This window comes from Hypanus sabinus, chromosome 12, assembly GCF_030144855.1.
Source record: "Hypanus sabinus isolate sHypSab1 chromosome 12, sHypSab1.hap1, whole genome shotgun sequence".
Taxonomy (NCBI): domain Eukaryota; kingdom Metazoa; phylum Chordata; class Chondrichthyes; order Myliobatiformes; family Dasyatidae; genus Hypanus; species Hypanus sabinus.
The window spans coordinates 6494027-6511094 of record NC_082717.1 but is presented as its reverse complement, the minus strand read 5'-3'; the positions used below and the strand labels follow the sequence as shown (position 1 = coordinate 6511094).

The window sequence follows — 17068 nt, the reverse complement described above, 5'->3', positions numbered from 1 at the left end:
GGCTGCAAATTTGCCCCATCACCTGCCTGTCCTTCCTGACATCTTTACTGTTCACTATCGTAGATTTATTTCTGTTTTCCCCCTCCTCCACTCTATCATTCCGGTTCCCATCCCCCTGCCAAATTAGTTTAAACCCTCCCTAACAGCTCTATCAAACCTTCCCGCTAGGATATTGGTCCCCTTCGGGTTCAGGTGTAACTCATCCTTTTTGAACAGGTCATACTTCCCCCAGAAGAAATCCCAATGATCCAAGAATCTGAAGCCCTGCCCCCTGCACCAGCCATGCATTCATCTGCCTGATCCTACCATTCTTGCCCTCACTAGCACGTGGCACAGGTAGAAATCCTGAGATTACTACCCTGGAGGTCCTGCTTCTCAGCCTCCTTCCTAACTCCTGGAAATCTCTCTTCAGGACCTCCTCCCTTTTCCTATCTATGCCATTGGTACCAACATGTACAAGACAGCTGGCTGCTCGCTCTCTCCTTTCAGAATATTCTGGACCCGATCCGAGACATCCCATACCTGGCACCTGGGAGGCAACACACCTTGCAGGTATCTCTATCAGGCTCACAGAATCTCTTGTCTGTTCCTTCGACTATGGATTCCCTTATGACAACTGCATTCCTCTTCTCCCTCCTTCCCTCCTGCACAACAGCGCCAGGCTCAGTGCCAGAGACCTGGTCACTGTGGCCGTCCCCTGTCAGAACATCCCCCTCAACAGCATCCAAAACAATATATTTGTTGATGAGGGGGGCAGCCACAGGGGTGCTCTCCATTATCCGGCCGTTTCCCTTCCCTCTCCTGACAGTCACCCAGTTTTCTGACCCCTGTAGCCTAGGGATGACTACCTCCCTGTAGCTCCTGTCCATCACCTCTTCACTTTTGCTAATAAGCAGTAGGTCATCAAGCTGCAGCTCCAGATCCCTAACACGGTCTCTGAGGAGCTGCATCTCGGTGCACCTGGCGCAGATGTGACCATCAGGGAGGCTGAAGGTCTCCCAGGATTCCCACACCTGACACCCTGAACCATTTCACTGTAAGATCATAAAACATAGCAGCAGAATTGGGCTACAGCCCATCAAGTCTGCTCCACTATTCTCTTGTGGCTGATTTATTATTCCTTTCAATCCCTTTCTCACGCCTTCTCCTTGTATACCTTAACATCTAAACTAAGCAAGAAGCTACCAACCTCCATTTTAAATGTACCCAATGAGTTGGCCAGCATAGCTGCATGTGGTAATGAATTCCACAGAGTCACCAGCCTCTGGCTGAAGAAATTCCTCCTCATCTCAGTTCCAAAGAGACATCTTCCATTCTGAGGCTGAGCCGTCTGGTCCTGACACCCCTCACCGTAGAGAACATCCTCCCACATCCACTCTATCCAGACCTTTTTATACTCAATAGGTTTCACTGAGATCCCTCTCATTCTCCTAAACTCCAGTGAGTACAGGCCCAGAGCCAAATGCTCCTCCTAGGTTAAGGAGAAAACAGCAGCAGTAGCCACGTCTGTGACATCAGGAATGGCTCTGACTCAGCGGGGAAGGCTGAAGACAGACAGGAATCCTGTATTAAGGGATGCGATAGAAGGCTGGACTGCATATTTCTGTTGACTGACGTAGGTAATTTGCTGGAAAAGTGGGAAGTCTTTAAAGGTGGGATATTGAGAACCTAGTTCCTGCTGGACTAATGAAAGGCTCGTAGGAGTAGGAAATATTGGATGATGAGCTAAATGAAGATATGTGTGAGGCCGCTTTTCTGTGCTCAGGTTCAGCTGTGGGAGATTCTGGAGACTCCCAGCCTCCCGGACGGCCACATCTGCACCGGGTGCGTTGAGCTGCAGCTCTTTAGGGACCGGGTTAGGGAACTGGAGATGAAGCTCGATGACCTTCGCCTGGTCAGGGAAAGTGAGGAGGTGATAGAGAGGAACTATAATCAGGTAGTCACACTCGGCCCTGAGGAGACAGATAAGTGGGTAACAGTCAAGAGAGGGAAGGGCTGGAGTCAGAGGCTGGAGAGCACCCTTGACAATAAGTACTCCTGTTTGAGTACTATTGTGGGGAATGGCCTACCTGGGGGAAGCAACAGTGGCCACACCTCTGGCACAGAGTCTGGCCTTGTAGCTCAGAAGGGTAGGGAAAAGAAGAGGGTGGCAGCAGTGATAGGGGACTCTATAGTTAGGGGGTCAGACAGGCGATTCTGTGGATGCAGGAAAGAAGCATGGATGGTAGTTTGCCTCACAGGTGCCAGGGTCCGGGATGTTTCTGATCATGTCCAAGATATCCTGAAGTGGGAAGGAGAACAGCCAGAGGGCGTGGTACATATTGGTACCAACGACACAGGTAGGAAAAGAGAGGAGGTCCTGAAAACATACTTCAGGGAGTTAGGAAGGAAGTTGAGAAGCAGGACCTCAATGGTAGTCATCTCAGGATTACTGCCTGTGCCACGTGACAGTGAGTAGAGGAATAGAATGAGGTGGAGGATAAATGCGTGCCTAAGGGATTTATCAGGGGGGCAGGGGTTCAGATTTCTGGATCATGGAACATCTTTTGGGGCAGGAGTGACCTGTACAAAAAGGATGGGTTGCACTTGAATCGCAGGAGAACCAATATCCTGGAGGGAAGTTTCACTAAGGCTATTGGGGAGAGATTAAACTAGGATTGCTGGGGGTGGGAACCAAACTGAAGAGATGGAGGAAGAGGCACTTAGCTCACAAATAGAGGAAGTTTGTAGACAGTACGAGAGGGAGGATAAGCAGGTGATCTAGAAGGGACATTCTCAGATCAATAGTTTGAGATGTACCTATACTAATGCAAGGAGTATTATGAATAAAGTGAATGAGCTTAGAGCATGGATCAGTACTTGGAGCTATGATGTTGTGGCCATTACAGAGACTTGGATGGTGCAGGGGCAGAAAGTGCCAGGCTTTAGATGTTTCAGAAAGGACAGGAAGGGAAGAAAAAGAGGTGGGGATGTGGCACTGTTGATAAGAGATATTGTCACAGCCGTAGAAAAGGAGGAAGATGTGGAGGGATTGTCTATGGAGTCTGTGTGGGTGAAATTTAGGAACAGGAAGGGGTCAATAACTCTACTGGGTGTATTTTATAAACCACCCAATAATAGCAGGGACATCGAGGAGCAGATAGGGAGACAGATTCTGGGAAGGTGTAATAATAACATGGTTGTCGTGGTGGGAAATTTCAATTTCCCAAATATCAATTTGCATGTCCCTAGAGCAAGGGGTTTAATGGGGTGGAGTTCATTAAGTGTGTTCAAGAAGGTTTCTTGACACAATCTGTGGGTAAGCCTACAAAAGGAGAGGCTGGACTTGATCTGGTGTTGGGAAATGAACCTGGTCAGGTGTCAGATCTCTCCGTGGGAGAATATTTTGGTGATAGAGATCACAACTCTGTCTCCTTTACCATAGCATTGGAGAGGGATAGGAACCGACAAGTTAAGAAAGTGTTTAATTGGAGTAAGGGGAAATATGAATCTGTCAGGCTGGATCTTGGAAGCATAAGTTGGAAACAGATTTTCTCAGGGAAATGCATAGAAGGAATGTGGCAAGGTTCTGGGGATATTTCGTGGAGTTCTGCATAGGTATGTTCCAATGAGACAAAGAAAGGATGGTAGGGTACAGGAACCGTGGTGTTCAAAGGCTGTTGTAAATCTAGCCAAGAAGAAAAGAAGAGCTTATGAAAGGTTCAAAAAGCTAGATAATGATAAAGGGCTAGAAGCTTATAAGGCTAGCACAAAGGAGCTCAAGAATGAAATTAGGAGAGCCAGAGGGGGCCATGAGAAGGCCTTGGCAGACAGAATTAAAGAAAACACCAAGGCATTCTACAAGTATGTTAATAGCTAAAAGATAAGAGAAAATAGAAGCTATTAAGTGTGACAGTGGTATGGAACCGGTGGAGATACCAGAGTTACTTAATGACTACTTAGCTTCAGTATTCACTTTGGAAAAGATCTTGGTGATTGTAGGGATGACTTGCAGTCATTGAAAAGCTTGAGCATGTAGCTTTTATGAAGGACGATATGCAGGAGCTTTTGGATAACATCACTTGGACAGGATGAGATGTACCCCAAGCTACAGAGGGAAAAGATTGCTGAGCCTCCGGCTATTACCATTGCATCATCAGTGGGGACGAGAGAGGTTCCGGAGGATTGGAGGTTGCATATTTTGTTCTATTATTCAAGAAAAGGAGTAGAGATAGACCAGAAAATTATAGACCAGTGAGTTTTGCTTCAGTGGTTGGTAAGCTGATGGAGAAGATCCTGAGAGGCAGGATTTATGAACATTTGGAGAGACATAATATGATTAGGAATAGTCAGCATGTCTTTGTCAAAGGCAGGTCATGCCTTCCAAGCCTAATTGAAATTTTTGAGGATGCAGTACATAGTTAAAATGAGACAACGTTTTTCAGGACCATGGTGTTACATGACAGAGTACAAAAACTAGACTGAACTACCTTAAAAAAAACAACACAGAGAAAGCTACACTAGACTACAGGCCTACACAGGACTACGTAAAGTGCACAAGAACAGTGCAGGCATTACAATAAATAATAAACAGGACAGTAGGGCAAGGTATCAGTCCAGGCTGTGGATATTGAGGAGTCTGATAGGTTGAGGGAAGAAACTGTTACATAGTCTGGTTGTGAGAGCTCAAATGCTTCGGAGCCTTTTTCCAAACAGCAGGAGGGAGAAGAGATTATATGATGGGTGTGTGGCATCCTTCATAATGCTGTTTCCTTTGCGGATGCAGCGTGTAGTGTAAATGTCCGTGATGGCGGGAAGAGAGACCCTGATGATCTTCTCAGCTGACCTTACAATCGGCTGCAGGGTCTTGCGATCTGAGATGGTGCAATTTCCAAACCAGACAGTGATGCAGCTGCTCAGGTTGCTCACAATACAACCCCTGTAGAATGTGATGAGGATGGGGGGTGGGAGATGGACTTTCCTCAGTCATTGCAGTAAGTAGAGATGCTGCCGGGCTTTCTTTGCTATGAAGCTGGTGTTGAGGGACCAGGTGAGAGCAGGGAGAGGTCGCTCCGTGCCCTCCTGAAGTCAACAACCATCTCTTTTGTTTTGTTCACATTAAGAGACAGGTTAATTAAAAGACACATTAAGAGATATAGTTTATAAGGATTTCAGCAAAGGCATTTGACAAGGTACCCATGCAAAGCTGATTGAGAATGTAAGGAGGCATGGGATCCAAGGGGACGTTGCTTTGTTGATCCAGAACTGGCTTGCCACAGAAGACAAACAGTGGTTGTAGATGGGTCATATTCTGCGTGGATGTCGGTCACCAGTGGTGTGCCTCAGGGATCTGTTCTGGGACCCCTACTCTTCGTGATTTTTATAAATCACCTGGATGAAGAAGTGGTGGGCTGGATTAGTAAATTTGTTGATGACAAAGGTTGGAGGTGTTGTGGATCATGCGGAAGGCTGTCAGAGGTTACAACAGAACAATGATCGAATGCTAAAATGGGCTGAGAAGTGGTAGATGGAGTTCAACCCAGATAAGTGTGAGGTGGTTCATTATGGTAGATCAAATATGATGGAAGAACGTAGTATTAATGGTATTCTGGGCAGTGTGAAGGATTAGAGATATCTTGGGGTCCGAGTCCATAGGACACTCAAGGGTGCCTCGCAGGTTGACTCTGTGGGTAAGAATATATATGGGCCACTGGCCTTCATCATTCATGGGATTGAGTTTAGAAGCCTGGAAGTAATGTTGCAGCTAATTTGGATGCTGGTCAGACCCCACTTGGAGTACTGTGCTCAGTTATGGTCAACTCACTCTAGGAAGGATGTGTAACCTTAGAAAGGGCGCAGAGGAGATTTACAAGGATGTTGCCTGGATTGGGGAGCATGCCTAATGAGAATTAGTTGAATGAACTCAGCCTTTTGTCCTTGGAGCGGCGGCGGATGAGAGGTGACCTGATAGATGTGTATAAGATAATGAGAGGCATCAATCGTGTGGATAGTCAGAGGTTTTTACAGTCATGACTTCCCACGCACAAAGGGGGCATGAGAGGGCGCATTTTTAAGGTGCTTGGAAGTAGGTACAGACGAGATGTCGGGGTAAGTTTTTTTTTACGCAGAGAGTGATGAGTGAGTGGAATGGGCTGCCGGCAATGTTGGTGGAGGTGGATTCGATATGGTCATTTAAGAGACTCCTGGACAAGTAGATGGAGCTTAGAAAAATAGAGGGCTATGGGTAACTCTAGGTAATTTCACAGGTAAGGACATGTTTGGCACAGCTTTGTGGGCCGAAGGGTCTGTATTCTGCTGTAGGTTTTCAGTGTTTCTGTATTTCTGTGTTATATTGTGGCTGGCAAGGGAAGAAGAAAGAGGATGTATGGGTCAGGTAAAGGCAGCTGGTAGTACCTGAATCCCAGGAGGAGTATTGGGAATGCAAAACTGGAGTTGAGAAGGAAATGAGGAGGACAGAAAGGGGGAATGAGATAGCTTTAGCAGAGGAGATTAAGTAGACTTCAAAGTGGTACAAAGGTGGATAAATCACAGAGGTCTGACCAGTGATATTCATCACAATGGTGAAAGGTGAGGAAAATGAGGGATTCAGGATTTGCACCAATGTTAGCTACAGGGGAGGTGTTGGTAGACTGGAGGGAAGTGAATGTTGTCTCTTTATTCAAGATGGGCAGCAAATAAGAAGCCAGGAACTATAGAGTAGTAAGTCTAATATCTGAGGTAGGAAAGGTACTGGGAGGATTCCTTATGATAAGAAACACGTACATCTGGAATGAATAGGGGTAGTCAGTGAGTATTTGTGTGTGGGAGGTCATGACTGAGTTGTTGGAGATGTGACCAAGATGAGAGCAGGGTGTAGATGAATACGTCTTTAAAAGGCTTTTGTTAAGGACCTACATCAGACTGCTTTTCAAGTTTAGATCACAAGGAATCCAGGGATAGCCAAGTGGATACACAGAGAGCTCGATGGTGAAAAACTGAGGGTGTTTGGTGGAATGTTATGTCCCTGACTGGAGGCCTGTGACTAGTGGTGTGCCTCAGGACTCGGTGCTGAGCCCAGTGTTTTATGTCATCTCTATCAGTAATTTAGATAAGAATGCAGAGGACATGGTTACTAAGTTTGCTAAGATACACTGTATAGAGTGGACAGTGAAGAAGTTGTCAAAAATTCTAGTGTGATTGTGATCTGCTGAGTAATTGCACCAAGGAATGGCAAATGGAACTAAATACAGAGAATTGTGAGGTGTTGCATTTTGGAAAGTCAAATCCAGGTAACACTTTTACTGTGAACATTAGTTCCCTGGGGAGAGCTGTAAAACAGAGGGACCTTGGTGTACAAGTACATGAAAGTTCATTCAGAGGCAGACAGTGTAGTGAAGAAGACTTTTGGTGTACTGGCCTTCATAAGACACAACATTGAGTATAAAAGCTAGAAGGTTGTAGAGGACACTGGTGAGGATGCATTTGGAGTATTGCATTCCATTCTGGTTGCCCTGAAACAGGAAAGAAGTGATGAAACTGGAAAGAGTGCAGGAAAAATTTACAATGATGTTGCCACAATTTGAGGGAGTGAATTATACGAGAGTTGGACAGGATGGGACTTTATTTTTTTGATCTTATAGAGCTGCAGAAATGCTGAGGGGCATGGATCAGGTGAATGCTCTCAGGTGAGAAGGGAAAGATTTAATCGGAATTTGAGAAGCTATTTTTTGACACAAAGGGGAACGAGCTGCCAGAGGAAGTGGCTGAGACAGATACAATAACAAAAAACAGTTGCAGAAGTACATGGATTGGAAATGTTTAGAAGGTTATGGGTCAAACACTGTCAAATGGGATTGGCATGAATGGGGCACTTTGGGCAAGGGGAATCTGTTGGGCCAAAGAGCCTGTTTCTGTGCTGTATAACTTATGACCCATGGAGCATGTGACACAACAAATGAATAATGTCTGACCTCTGTGTTTCTGAAGGGACCATGGCAGTTGTACAGTTTTTCAGTAAGGAAGGAGATGCCCATAGGATTGAAAAATGTCTTTCAAGAGAGATTGAAGCTGTGAAGTTACTGGCCACTTTGCTGAGAAAAGTCAGGAACAGGAACTTGACTGAGATGGATATTGCCAACATCCAGATGCTGGTCCAGGAAGCGCACAGTGGAGCACAGGGAGCATATGACACAGTTTCTGGCTACCTCAGAAAGGTTCAGTCAGACTGTGAGAAGTTAACGGAAGAGAAAGGCCGATTGCAAGAAGCAAGGAAAGAGAAGAAACAGCAGCTGAGCCATTTACAAGCCCAGTTACCGAACATTAGAAAGGAGAAGGAAGAATATGAAAATCGCCTGCGTCGTTCGAGAGAGTCACTGAGACATGCAGAACAAGCATTGGAGAAACAAAAGGAAACTGAGAGGCTGATGAAAACTGGACGGAACATTGGAATTGGGCTTTTATTTATTCCCATTATTGGCACAATTGCAGGTGAGTGTCTGTTCGTAATAAGGGTAGAAAGTATTGGTTAGTCCCAGAGAGAGTGTCTGGCACTGTTAACAGAACACTGAGTGAGCAGTAAAGATCAGTCAAACATTCTAATAACAGAGACAATAGGAGAGTTCAGCACCTGACTGGCCATTCAGCTGTTAGATCATGGGTCAAGAGCTGTTACAATGATTTACTTCTTCATAATAATAATCAGGGAGGTACAGAGAGAATATGTAATTACCAACAAGTACCTTTATTGACAAAATGTGAATTGACTCAACCACATTCCTGTGTGCACACTCACTAGGTTTTCCTGACCCTCCGTGAGCTGTCAAAGAATAGAAAAGGTAATCCCAGTAACAAGGAGTCTCTGTGGGTCATGTACTCCTCATGGCCCTGGTCCAAATCTCCACGTGTCGCTAGGGTTCTCTACATCTGCAATGTTGTATCTCTAAAGAGTTTTTGCTGCCAATGCACCCAAAGCATCTCCTTTTATATTTGTTCCTTACCAGTTCAAATGTTGCATTTCAGTGTTATTGTCTATGAGACATCTGGCTGACCTTTAAAACCTGGTTATTGTCTCTGATCTAAGCCAGCATCCATTTATTGCCCTTCTCCACAAGTGACATTTGTTATTTTATGTCTCTTCATTCTCTTCAACTCTGATGGGTTCAAAGCAGTTAAACCAGGTGACCCATACCCTGAGTCTAGCAAGATACTTCTGTAAACCTGCCATTGCACACAATACACAGCTTCTCTGAGAATGATCTCAGGTTTAGCAGATTACCTGGAGCATCATTGTGTCTACCTTAAAACACTAGACAAGCAATTTCAGTTCCTAAAATGGAGCATGCAGAGCAGCTTCACAAAATGTCAGCCTCCATCACCTTCAAGCACATGGCACGAACGATGACAACTGGTCTTGCTGCTTCCACCACCCTTGATACACTTGAATTCACTGATTGTAGAATGCAGTTTCTTTCTGGGCAACAGACCAAAGGAAAATAGGTAGTTGGGTTCCCTTAATACGGTTGAACAAAGGTGTTTATTCAGTGTGTCCAAAGTGAAAAGAAAACTGCCAATATTTACTGACAACTTGAGTGTGTGAGTGTGGAGTCATTAACTTCAAACTTTCTGCATAATCATTCAGAATTAAACTGCATGTGCACATAATGAGAGCTGTGTGCACCTATCAATCACCCCTGCTGTGGACCACTTCTGGAGGTCCAAGACGCTGATTTCTACAAAGAAGGTATCCGTATGCTCCATGACTGCTGGACTAAGTGTGTAAATGTAGGAGGGGACTATGTTAAAAAATAAATGTGCTAGGTTTTCTAAAACTGACTCCTTCTACCTTACACCACTAACTTGTCAATCGCCCTTCATAGGTGCTGACATTGCATTTGCCTTCTTTACCATAGACTAAAACTGTAAATTAATCTGCTGGGAGTCTTGTACGAGGACTCCTAAGTCCCTCTGCACCTCTGATGTTGAAACCTTCTCCCTTTTTAGATAGTCCGCACTATTGTTCCTGTTACCAAAATGCATTATTATACATTTCCTAAGACTGTATTCCAACTGCAACTTTTTTGATCATTCTTCTAATTTGACTAAGTCCTGCTGCAATCACATTGCTTCCTCAACATGACCTACCCCTCCACCTATCCTCGTATCATCTGCAAATTTGGCTACAAAGCCATTAATACTATTATCCAAATAACTGACAAAAAATGTGAAAATTAGCCGTCCCAATACTAACCCCTGATGAACCAGAAAAGGCCCCCTTTATTCCCAATCATAGCCTCCTGCCTGTCAGCCATTCCTCTATCCATGTCAGTATCTTTCATGTAATGCCTTAGGATTTTATCTCGTTAAGATGCCTCAAGCCTTCTGAAAATCCAAGTAAATGACATCTACTGCCACTCCTTTGTTCACCCTGCTTGGTACTTCCTCAAAGGACTCTAACTGATTTGTCAGGAAAGATTTCACTTGGCAGAAACCATGCTGACTTTGATTTATTTTATCATTAGTCTCCAAGTACCCCAAAACCTCATCCTTAATAGCGGACTCCAACACTTTCCCAACCACTGAGGTTAAGCCAGCTGGTCTATAATTTCCTTCCTTTTGCCTTCCTTCCATCTTAAATAGTGATGACATTCACAATTCTCCAGTCCTCCAGGAACATGGCAGAATTAAGTGATACTTGAAGGATCATAACCAATGCATCTGCCCTCTCTGCAGCAACCTCTCTCAGAATTCGGGGATGTATTCCATCTGATCCAGGTGACTTATCTACCTTAAGACAATAGACAATAGATGCAGGAGTAGGCCATTTGGCCCTTCGAGACAGCACTGCCAATCACTGTGATCATGGCTGATCATCCACAATCAGTACCCTGTTCCTGCCTTCTCCCCATATCCCTTGACTCCACTATCTTTAAAAGTTCTATCTAACTCTTTCTTGAAAGCATCCAGGGAATTGGCCTTCACTGCCGTCTGAGGCAGAGCATTCCACAGATCCACAGCTCTCTGGGTGAAAAAGTTTTTCCTCATCTCTGTTGCAAATGGCCTACCCCTTATTCTTAAACTGTGGCCTCTGGCTCTGGACTCCCCCAACATCCGGAACATGTTTTCTGCCTCTAGCGTGTCCAATCCCTTAATAATCTTATATGTTTCAATCAGATCCCCTCTCATCCTTCTAAATTCCAGTGTATACAAGCCCAGTCGCTCCAATCTTTCAACATATGACAGTCCCGCCTGTAACCAGAGAGCTGTGCCTGTCCCGTGACAGCACTGCCTCACCTGGTCTGAGGTCACACCACCTGCCAGTCAACATTTCGCCCCTCCCAACTAATCAATGCACACTTAACCATTGGCTACCTTAATTGGATTAACCTGTTTAGCACCAACCCATTGGCCCCCTGACCTATAAAGGGTGCTACATGTGCTTGGCTCGCTCTCTTTTGCCATCCTCGAGGGACCACCCTGCTTCACTCCAGGTAAGGTGTGCATTGAATATGGGTGTGGGAGCATTTATTGTCGTCCCTTTAGCAAAGAGCTGTGCTTGCCCATAGCCAAATGGGGGGGGGCAAGTATTGTAGTTACTTTTCCCCTGTTTGTTTGTGTACCTGTACTCTGTCCCCACACTGTTTTCGCATGTATTGTATTGCAGACCCGACTTTTCCCATGCTCCTCTATTCTAAACGCGTTTGTACGCGTACTGTAGCCGCTTGTGTTGTTCCCAAGCTTTTTCTCCCCTTGTAACTAAATTCCTTATTATTAAAACTGTGTTCAGAGCTCTTGCCTTGAGACCCAAAGAACCTTTCTCATTTCCATCACAACACCGCCATTCCGGGAATTAACCTTGTGAACCTACGCTACACACCCTCAATAGCAAGAATGTCCTTCCTCAAATTTGGAGACCAAAACAGTACACAATACTCCAGGTGTGGTCTCACCAGGGCCTTGTACAACTGCAGAAGAACCTCTTTGCTGCTATACTTAACTCCCCTTGTTATGAAGGCCAACATGCCATTAGCTTTCTTCACTGCCTGCTGTACCTGCATGCTTGCTTTCATTGACTGATGTACAAGAACAACTAGATCTCATTGTACTTCCTCTTTTCCTAATGTGACACCATTCAGATAGTAATATGCCTGCCTGTTCTTGTCACCAAAGTGGATAACCTCACATTTATTCACATTAAACTGCATCTGCCATGCATCTGCCAACTCATCTAATCTGTCCAAGTTACCCCGCATTCTCCTAATATCCTCCTCATATTTCACACTGCCACCCAGCTTTGTCATCTGCAAATTTGCTAATGTTACTTTTAATTCCTTCATCTAAATCATTAATGTATATTATAAATAGCTGCGGTCCCAGCACCAAGCCTTGCAGTACCCCACTAGTACTGCCTGCCATTCTGAAAAGGACCCATTAATCCCTACTCTGTTTCCTGTCTGCCAACCAATTTTCTATCCATGTCAGTACCCTTCCCCCAATACCATGTGCTCTAATTTTGCTCACTAATCTCCTATGTGGGACCTTAAAGACCTTTCAGTTTGCCTTGCAATTTTTCCTTTGTAAAACAAATGGCATTAACTCCTGCTCCCTGACACTCAATGACCTCTGACACACTGCTCGTGTCTTCCACAGTGAAGACTGCTGCAAAGTACTTCTTCTTCTTTTTTTTTAGAGTATCTGTCATGTCTTTGTGCCTGATTACCATCTCAACAGCAGTTTCCAGTGGTCCAATAACAAATCTCATCCCCTTTTACTCTTTATATAACTGAAATACTTTTAGTATCCTGCTTTATTTTATTGGCTAGTTTGCCCTTATTTCATCTTTTCCCTGTGGCTTTTTTAGAGGCCTTCTCTAAAAGTTTTAAAACTTCACAATCATCTAACTTCCCACTCATTATGCTACATTATATGCCCTTTCATTGGCTTTGCTAGTCCTTAACTTTCCTTGTCATCCATTGTCACTCCTGCTGTCTGAGAACTACCGGTACTTCCTCTGTGGGACGTATCTGTCCTGTGCCTTTGGACTCTCCCCTGTCTAGATAAAACACTTGTATATCCTGTCCATTCAAATACCTTCCAATAATTTCCCCCCTACTGACCAAAGGTTCAACAACCTATAACTTCCAGGTGTGTCCTCAGAGCCTTTTTCAAACAACAGAGCAATATTAACTATCCTCTTTTTCTCCAGCATGTTACCCATGGTAAAGGATGTTGTAATTACCTCTCTAAGTCCTCTGCAATTTCTGCACTAGCTTCACACATGGTCCAGGAGGCACCTAGTCAGGTCCTGGGGTTTCTGTCTTCATCTATCTACTCTACATATTCATCTCTCTACATTTCTTTCCTCAGGAACTGTAACTGTCGTTGCTTGTGAAATCGGTAGAGCCAATGCAGCGAAGAATTATCAATTGATCAAGAGACAAATGCAAAGAGAAGAGGAGTACATTTCAAAGTGTTCAAGGGATCTGGAAACCTGTATCTCCCGCATCACAGAGACGATGATTGAGATTTTCCTGACAGAACAAAGAATTAACGGTGTGGAGGATCAACTCGACAGCCTACCTGAGCATCTGAAAACTTGCTTTGCATTAGATTACCTGCTGAAACACGGGACAGTTGCTGTCAATGAACTGCTTGGTAAAGTGGAAGTGTTGAAGTTTCGCAGTGAGAAATTCTGTAACGTGGATGCACTGGTCATTGTTCTCAATGACATCATTGCCCACATATTAAAGCTGCCCAACCTGCTGGATGGGAAGGTGCTGCAACTGGAGGCTTCCACTGTTGAGATGCTGGAATCTCTCAGTGGTCGGCAGAAGGCTATTGAATGGTTCAGATGTCAGTCAGTGGTGCTAATGGCAATGACCATAGTAACTGTGTGTATCGGACTGTGGTACTACAGGCAACTGATGTGAACCAAGCTTTCTGACTCTGTTCCTGTTCCTGGCATTTCATTCACTCATCTGGAGTGAACTAGAAGAGGAACAAGCTCACGGAGTCCAGGTCACCATCAACCACCCAGTTACATTTATCCTGATTGAATCTCATTTTTGAACCTCCCCACGTTCCCAACAAATGTCTCCCTGATTCCAAGTTTGAAGTCCATTTATTATCAAAGTTTGTATATGTTACCATACACCGCCTTGAATTTAAAGTTACTGGCCTTTTCTGAAAAGTAAGGCACTTAACCACACATTGCTCTGTGATGACACTGGTGCCAAGTTGTATTGGCACCTCCCCTTCCCTTGGACAACATCAGTTGTGTGGAGAAGGGAGACTTGCAGCATGGGCAACTGACAGTCTCACATACAACCCTGGCCAGGCCTGCACCCTGGAAACTTTCCAAGGAGCAAATCCACGGTCTTTTGAGACTAACTGATGCCTGTATAAACCGGGATGTGGGCCAACATGGCCTGAGGAGGTGGAAAGGCCTACTCTGTGTTGTATCTCAATAAAATAAAACAACCAGGATTTTATAGAACTGCAATATTTTAGCAGTGGGATTTCTGGGGATTGTCAAGGAGGCACAGCTGAGGAGGGGCTAAAGCTGTAACTCCCCTATTAATCCATTACCTTTGACTTGGTACAGACAGAAAAAGACAGTCAGGCAGTGAAACGAGGAAGATGTCTGAATTCAGGGAACCTCACAGGCTCCCCAATGTGGGGTGCCCTCAGCAGCAGCTCCTGTCAGACCAGTTCAAGAACCCAGAGATGCATTTGGACGTACTCAGGGGACTGAGGATGTGAAGGATGTTTTCATGAGGAGGTAACATATAAGTTACAGGCCACAGAGAGATGTAGTTCATTCCCAGCTTCTCTGGGGCTACAGAGGGTGAGCAATTAAATGTTGGGTCAGCCCATGAAGCCCACATCCCCTCAGAGTTGTCATTTCAGATCAGTGATTGGAGATGCATATCAAGATAAAGAGAAACATGTCTCCTCTCCACACTCTCATCAACAATTCTACAGTTATCACCATTTCACCGGTGATGCCCGGTCCCTGGACATCATTATTTCACAGGACCTCATGTTGAAGAACCATATCTCCTTCATTAACAATACGACTCAGCAGAATACCTACTTCTTAGAGTCATAACATATTAGAAAAGTACAATACAGAAACTGGTCCTTTGGCCTATCTCATCCATACTGAACCAATTAAACTGCCTCCTTCCATTGACTGCAATGCCATAATGCTCAACACCCTTACCATCCATGTACTTATCCAGATTTCTTTTAAATGTTGAAATCGAACTCACATGCACCATTTGTGTCGGCATCTCGTTCCACACTCATGACCCACTGAGTCAAGAAATTCCCCCTCACATTTCCCTTAAATATTTCACTTTTCACCCTCAACCCATGACCTCCAGTTGTCTCCCACCCAATCTCTTACCCTATCTATACCTCTCATAACTTTGTGTGTACTCCTGTCAATATTCTATGTTCCAAGGAATAAAGTCCAAACCTACTCACCCTCTCCTTGTAATGCAAGTCCTCCAGACCCGGCAACATCCTTCTAAATTTTCTCTACTGTATACTCTTTCAACCTTACTGACATTGTTTCCTGTCAGTAGGTGACCAAAACTCTTAATTAAGCTTCACCAATGTATTATACAATTACAACATAACATCCCATCTATTTTACTCAGTACTTTAATTTATGAAGGCCAATGTACGAAAAGCTCTCTGTGACCCTATCTACCTGTGACACCACTTCAATGAATTATGGTCCTGTATTCTCTACAGTACTCCTCAGTGCTGTAACGTTCACTGTGTAAGATCTACCCAGGTTGGTCCTACTGAAGTACAACACTTTTAATATTCATATTTATTCAAGGCTGTGGGCTTTACAGGTATCAGCATTTAGTTGTCCATCACCAGTATCTCTAAGGTGTACTGTCCATTTGTTTGTCCCACTCCTATTTATTCTCCTCAGTGCATCTCACCCGTTGGGATTAAGATCCATCTGTCATTGTTCTGCCCCTTTTATCAACTGATCATTATCATCATGTGTCATCCGAAGGAGGCTTGAGTCAGTGATTCTGTGATAGTCTACTGAGGAGTTGATGGCCCAGTGTCTGTGAATCCACTGGAGTCTGGAGGTGGTGGACAGGTGGGAGAGAAGAAAGGGGCTTGTCGTTCTATTGTTACTTCGTCAATTGCCATGTTCTGTGTTGCTCTGCCAAGCATTATGGCCATGATGTTTGGTTACTGGAATGTGATAGGAGAGGAGAGTGGACTCCTGAATAGTCCTGTAAAGGAAAGGTCAGTGCCTTTAAGCCATTTCGTTTCGTTACATAAATTCTTTGTGGGAAAAGTTCGATTTGGGAACCAAAGCAACACGACATGAAAGAGAATTTAAATCGTTTTAAAAAGTCTCTCCCTTAAATGGACTGTGAGCATTTTGAACTTTTGGCAATACTACTTTGAAGAACTGTTTTTGCAACATCACTTTAAGAACTGTTTAAGCATCATTGCTTTAAGAACTGTTTACGCTGCCGCACAGCAGCTGATTTCCGGTTACGTTAGTGATTTGTTTACTTTTGGGGGTTTGTTTTCAGTGTTTAATAAACATGTTATTTGTTATAAAAACCCCTGCCTAACTCATAGATTTATTGTTGCTTGAATCCATAACACTATATACTCAAGTGTTTCAGTCTGCAGTAAGCCATTCCCACAATTGCCAAGGTCTTTTCCCCTGGTGAATACTGAAGCAAAGTATTCATTAAATACCTCCGCTACCTCCTCCGACACCATGCACACATTTCCACTATCACACCTGAATGGTCCAATTCTCAGATGGCTTATCTTCTTACTCTTCACATATTTGTAGAATTCCTTGGGGATTTCCTTAATCCTGCTCATCAAGACCTTCTCAAGGCTCCTTCTGGCTCTCTTAATTCAATACTTAAGCTCCTTCCTAGCAACCTTGTAATATTCTAGAGCTTTAACAGTACCAATTTTCTTGAACCTTATGTAAGCTTTCCTTCTTGTCTAGATTTTCTACATACTTTCTACACCATGGTTCTTTAACCCTACCATCCTTTCTCTGCCTCAATGTCACATACCTATGCAG

General features: G+C 44.2%; 1 protein-coding gene across 1 annotated transcript in view; it reads left to right on the top strand.

Annotated features, from left to right (window-relative positions):
* LOC132402600 (uncharacterized) overlaps positions 1-16578 on the top strand; it is a 78619-nt gene extending 62041 nt beyond the window's left edge. The window contains exons 3-5 of the mRNA XM_059985501.1: positions 413-1615; positions 7966-8466; positions 13342-16578. Of these exons, the coding sequence (XP_059841484.1) occupies positions 7971-8466; positions 13342-13904 (1059 nt within the window). The 5' untranslated portion in view covers positions 413-1615; positions 7966-7970 and the 3' untranslated portion in view covers positions 13905-16578. The remainder of the gene's footprint in view (positions 1-412; positions 1616-7965; positions 8467-13341) is intronic.
* The last annotated feature ends 490 nt before the right edge of the window (positions 16579-17068 follow it).